The sequence below is a fragment of the Misgurnus anguillicaudatus genome, chromosome 1, assembly GCF_027580225.2.
Source record: "Misgurnus anguillicaudatus chromosome 1, ASM2758022v2, whole genome shotgun sequence".
Classification (NCBI taxonomy): Eukaryota; Metazoa; Chordata; class Actinopteri; order Cypriniformes; family Cobitidae; genus Misgurnus; species Misgurnus anguillicaudatus.
In genome coordinates this window covers 20393094-20399690 of record NC_073337.2, presented here as the reverse complement: position 1 = coordinate 20399690, position 6597 = coordinate 20393094, and the positions used below count along the sequence as shown (strand labels likewise).

At 33.7% G+C, this 6597-nt stretch overlaps 1 protein-coding gene across 1 annotated transcript; it reads right to left on the bottom strand.

The window, feature by feature from the left end:
- Positions 1-1283: 1283 nt before the first annotated feature.
- Positions 1284-3984, bottom strand: lepb (leptin b). Its single transcript, XM_055191387.2, has 3 exons — positions 3849-3984; positions 3309-3453; positions 1284-2017 (listed from the first exon to the last, which is right to left on the bottom strand). Exons 1-3 carry the CDS (start codon positions 3869-3871, stop codon positions 1637-1639), a joined length of 549 nt encoding a protein of 182 aa, XP_055047362.2. The 5' UTR covers positions 3872-3984; the 3' UTR covers positions 1284-1636.
- Positions 3985-6597: the final 2613 nt, after the last annotated feature.

Below are 6597 nucleotides of genomic sequence, written 5' to 3'. Positions count from 1 at the left end.
ATAGACTTTAGTTTTAGGTGGCGTTTAGCATGTATATATTTGAAGAAACAGTTAAAGTATTTGACCTTCAACTCATTGAAGTCATTATTGATGTCATTTGTATTTTATGCATAAATTTAAACACTTGAACGAGCTACACTTATGACCATAAACGTGTACACGTTGGCTCTCATAATTAACAGGTGTGCCTAAAAACTGCATATCATAAAATGTACATCTTAAGGACGAACTCACATGATTGAACGCCGAATTTTTGACAATTAACAAACATCCGTGTCGCTGGACACCACGTGAAAGCCTCGTGAGTGACGCTTTCAAAATTTCATGATGAAACTGGCCTACTTGCTAAAGTTTAAAAACTTACAAAAATATATTCTTAATAGAAACATTATATATTATAAAAATACCACATTAAAGCAGTCAGATAATATGTATATAAAATATTTAATCAAAATATTAAATACCTTTATCATATAGGATCATGTCACGCCACTGGTCTTTTGTTTTGTAGTGGCACCGGCACGTCGTTAATAACGTAAAAGGTGCACGCGCAGCGATTAGTCAGTCTGACCGGTGTCAATTAGCATATCCAAATTAATATAAGTCCAAAAAATATAGTATTAGATGTAAATGCTACCTTGCCGACATTATAATGTTATCGGACATCTGTAACGTCAATAAAACCGCGTCTCTTCTGAAATATTTTTGATAACATTAACGTTACTTTATACGCACTTTCCTGTCAGCACGGCGACAGTTGAGTTGTCATTAACTTTTACGTTACTGAGCTGAATGATTGAATTAGCTTTTGTAAACTCGGCCCAGGAGGAAGAAACCTCATTAACAACAATTAATTCACCAACAGGTGAGTAGCATCACAATACATCAGCATAACAAATGGCCTCACATTAACATTAACGTTATGATATATGTTTAACATATTAAAATATTTTAGATGGTATGGATTAGCAAGGAAATACAGTATGGTGGCTTTTATCTGCATACTAAAACCTTATGGCCCGGTTTTACAGACGAGGCCTAGGTGTCTTATCTAAAAATAACTTGCATTTACATATCTTAAAATAAACCAGAGGTATGGTACACCTGGCTTAATGTAAGCCATGTCTGTTAATCCAGGCCTATGTGTTTTACTATAAAATGTAGTAAACAGATCTATATGATGTATCCTATATAATTCTAGTAAATGAAATTGGCCTTTTACAAATCAGGAGTAAAACTTAGTGTATAAAGTATATTTTTATAAACAAGAAAAGGCAATCGGGTTATTGATATAAACATAACAATTTATTAATTATAAATGCTTTAAACATTTTCAAAGCTTCACAATTCATCAGTATTCATGTCCAATAGAAAAAATAACATGACAAAAACAGCTACATACAAGTGCAAACTTTCTCAGTGCATAGTTTTTGTTGCAATATGAAACAGCATGTGGCATAAATATAGCTTAGAAAAATAGTTATGTATCTAAGGCAATATTTTAGGCTGTAGTGTGAAGTATAAAAACAATTTGGAAAGTTACACAAAACGAATCAATGCTAATAAGTTAAAAAATAATTTAGAGAACCAATCCTCATGTGCATAGTTTTAGCGTACTGCATAGACATAAATTGGCTTACTCATTTAAGATTGTAAGCGTCCCGACCGGATCCGCATCTTTGCATTGTTTTAGCTTTTCCATGTTCCGGCTGAGCTTATCCAGGTACCTCTGGAGCTCTAGAAGGTACAGATAGTTGGAGGTAACGGGGAAGTCTGTGTCGGCTTTGTGCACCGGGGTCTCGGGTTTGGGTAGGGGACAGCTCTGTGAGATAGCTAGTCCCTCCAATGTGCCGAGAAGAGTTTCTAAGTCCACTTGGACCTGTCGCATATACTGGGCTACGGGCACCTGCAACCTTAATTGCAGGTAGCTCAGGTGAACCATGACAGAAGTGAGACCATCAATAGGGGTGTCAATGTCAGGACCATGAAAATCAATCTCTGGAGACATCTGGAAGTGCTGTGAAGACATGATACAGTTTGTGAAAATCCAGCTAAAGCATTTTTTGACAAGTTATTGTTTTATGCATGAAACCATCCTAAATAATGTAAAGAACATTCTGTGAATATTGACTTAGTAAGGCCATGACTAAGATTGAAATCAATGTGAAATCTGTAAAACCAGACTTTGATGCTTCTAATCTCATCATTAGATGATGAAATTTCAGCCTGGGTTTTACGCAGAGGGCTGTGAATGATGCTAAAATTGAATAGTATACAGAGTAACTGTTTTATACTTTAAATGTGACCCTGGACCACAAAGCCAGTAATAGCATGGGTAGCAATAATTTGTAGCAATAATTAAAAATAATACATTTTATGGGTTAAAATTATCAATTTTTTATGCCAAAAAAAATTTGAATATTAAGTAAAGGTCATGTTTCACGCAGATATTTGTACATTTCTTATCATAAATATATAAGAAAATTATTTATCACTAATAATGTGTTGCTAAGGGCTTCATTTGGACAACTTTAATAGTCGCATTTGTATAAATAGTTGTATGATGTATAAATCTATTATTTCAATAATAATGTTCACTAGCTGTTGCTGATGTTGCTAAAAAAGTACTAATGAATCTGTGACTTTCCTCATGTTGAACTGTGCACTGTAAAAAATACTTTGCTGCCTTAAAATTTTTGTTGAATCAACTCGGATTTACAAGTCATTACAACTTACTATTATTTATCTTGACTAGAGATTAGTTGTTATAACTACAGGTGAGTTGTTATAACTTATAAAATTGATTTGACTTTTCTCAACTATATTTTATAAGTTGTGACAACTCATCTTTGTTAACATGACTTGTAAATCTGAGTTGATTTAACAAATAATTTTTAGGCAGCGAAGTTATTTTACAGTGTACATACAAACCATAATTAATACAAAAAATTACATTACATTACTTTACATAAAAGCATAATTCTTCTTAAACTCCAAATGTATTAAACTTCAACTTAAACTACTTTGCTGAAAATACATGCAGATTATATGTGACCCTGGACCACAAAACCAGTCATAATGGTCCATTATTTAGCTTTCCATTGATGTATGGTTTGTTAGGACATTTCCAAAATGTCTTCATGAAACATGATCTGTACTTTATTTCATTTTGCTATAAAAAACTTTATTTTGACCCACACAAGGAATTTTTGGCTATATCTAAATATACCCGCGTTACTTATGACTGGTTTTGTAGTCCAGGGTCACACATTTGCTAATGTATAGCTGCTTGCTCCTATAAAATGTACCTCATCTTTGATTTTTTTTATTCTGCTGATGGTGGTTAGAGTCTTTATCCGTATTACGTCCAATGTGGCCGTGGGTCGGCTGACAGTAAGGCCTACCAGGGCTGCCATTGAGATGGAGATGAAGATCAGCGATGAGTGCATCTTTCTGCAAAAGAGTCATTTACATTGCAGTGATATTAGTTTTTTGTTTTGCATGCAGTCCATTTGTATTTTACACTTGGTTGTGTGCAGTATTCGAGTATCCAGGAGTCACAAAAGGTCAGTTTCTTAAAATTATGCATTTTTTTGTTAGTTACTGTAAATCAAAACTTATGCTTTAACAAAACAAAACTGAAATGAAAACAGAACTGAAATTAATTTAGCAGTTTGAGTTTAAGAGTTTAAGTCCGTTTAAAAAACGATATAACAACAACATCTGAAAAAAATGAAGAAATATTACAGTCAATCACGTCAGCATTTCTTATTATCTGTGTCATAGATAAGATATGTTGTGATGTTTCACGACCACGCGCACATGAGCGTGTGTGAATAAGCGCTTACCTCTGGTGTGTTGATGTGCACATTGAGAAACTCAAGCAGGATTCTTCCTTTTATAGCAGGACGTGATTGACTCATTGCTCTGGTGAATCACCCTGTGCTGGTCTGGTCTGGTTCTCCTGTTGTCCATCTTGGTATCAAAGTCTGTAGAAGATCCATTCTGGTCCAAAGCTTGGTATCCAGGTCCTCCAGGTAAGAAGACAACCAAATGTGCTTATATATAAACAAACACTGTTTTTATGTACCAAATGTATGATCTAAAGTTTCCTCTTAAAGAAGATACAAAAAACAAAAACAAAAGTATGTTAGACAGTGCAAATAGCATTAGTGAAATGTCTCATAAAAAGGTAAAAGTAATAAAAGAGTAAAGTAACTTAACCTCCTAATACCCGGGATCTGGTTTATCTTTTTTTTTTCTTCGAGCTATTTTGGGGTTAGGAAGAACCAATAAATGTAATTACCAAATATTTTTCTAAGAACATAATATTTTTCTAAGAACAAGTAGTGTATTTGTCCATGTTTGTGTACAACAGAATTACACAGAATTTTAAGTATTATGGTGCAAACATAAAAAAATTGATGTCCACATATGTGGACATCCAGGTTTTAGGAGATTAATTTAATAATTGATAATATATAGTCAAAATAATTTGTTGTGTTTTTTATAAAACAATTATTAATTTGAATGTGACTGTAGGGTACGGTTTGACTTGTATAAAAATTTACCTTAAAATGACAACAAAAAAACCATCATATTGTACTCTATTTTCACTTTTTCACATTTAATCATTCTTTTTTAAAATTGTATTGCTCCACTATTTGTAGTTTTACATAAATGTAATTAAGTATTTTTATCATATATTTAATTAATTTTTTCTTAATTTTTTATGAAGCATTGAAGGACTAAAAGCGAGTATTATGTCTAAATTATTAATTATACAATTATTGTGGATCATAGCTGACGGTGATAGTGGACACTAGTGTGGCTGGAAAAGAGTAGGAAAAGAGAAATGAGTATGCATGCCTGATAACAACTTTTTTTAGGTTTAATAAATGCTTTAGAAATGATTGATAGTGCTATTTAAGTATTGATATAGACTGTTTCATCGGACGCACGTGCGCTGACGCGATACACGTCTGGATCCGAACTTTACTTCCGTTTTCGTTTTTTTAATGGTCTGTCTAGTTGCTAAACAGAACTCTTGAACAAATGCCTCATCGAAAATAACAAATGTTTTGGTTTCCTAGGTAATCTATGTGTTGTTTTTTGCTTGTTATATAAATAAACCACGTTTAAAGAAATGTTTGTTATTTTTCTTACCAGAGTATAACGGAAGTTACGTGCGGACCGCGACAGCCGCTTGTTTATGTTGTGGAAATGCTGAAACTGTCTATAGGAAATATATCATATTTAATACAGTACTTTATATGACTGCAATGAAAAATACTTTGCAAGGAAAAATAGGCCTTGTTTCTTCTTTGTAAACACAGTGTTGCAACCTTGTACATGAAGAAATTCTAACATTCATGATAAAATGTATTCAAATAGCTACTCAACACAAGTTGAAGGTAATGTAGTTATCCAAAACAAATATTTTTAACACATTACAATCTTAGCTCACTTGGAAAACATACTTGATTTGTGGTTATTACATGGAAATGTTTTTTATGAGCGTTATATTTTCCAGAAGGTGTTTTTCTATATCATTGCATGCAATTTTAACGATTCCTTTTTATTACTCAACAAGTTTTTGTCACATAATTACATCCAGCATGACTTGTGATGGCACAGGATTAAAGTTTTTTTTTGATGGCTGGAAGGCAAAAACTGATGAAGCACTTTCATTCTCATAGAAAACTGGTCTGCACTGGAATACTCTTAAATTCCTTTTAGTGTCCTGATGTATGCCTGCACGCTCATGCATGTTTCCTGTCCGTTTGTGTGTGTGTGTGTACTTTTACTTGTGTGTGTGTGTGTGTGTGTGTGTGTGTGTGTATGACTGAGTGCGTAATATTATTCCCTTAGGCTTCATGGTGTAAGTTCCTGGAAATGTCGTGTGTGGCATGTTTTTTTTTTTGGCTTTACCTTTTTTTTGCTTTGGCTGAATGTTGGTTTCGATTATTCTGCTTTTCTAGGAATGAGCACAGACTGGACCATGTATGCAGATACTAACCAAAAGAAACTTGGGTAAATGTACAGGATTAGATATTTTACACATAGATTTTGGACTTACAGCTGAATACAATTTCAGTCTGATCTTATAATTGAAATAAAGTCATTATTGGACTTTATCTCTTCTGTGGTTTACAAAAGGAGAAACTTAAGATTTGCATGGGATAGAATGATGGCAGATTTTTTGGCAAACAAAAGATTTAGGTCATTTCCAACGCTGTTACCGTAAACCCTAATTGCTTTTGTTACGGCCTTTATATTCAGTTACCTAAATATATTTGAGTTAGTGTCTGGTAATGTTGTGGAGTACATGCCTTGCGTTTTTGGGGTCTGTGTGAAACTCAGCACTAATTGTCTTTTTTCCTTTTACTTTCCCCGAGTCTATTTGGCACGTCGTGCTCTCAGACTCTTTGTCTGTTGGCTTGATCGAGCATTAATTCATGCTCCACTGAGGTTCAGTAATGTGTAAGAGATGAACGCAAGCGGATGTGCAGACAGAGATGATTCACTTCTAGATTCGAAATACAGAACATTGTGTATGTTTGCACATGCATATGCTGCTTTCGATTGAAAAAATGT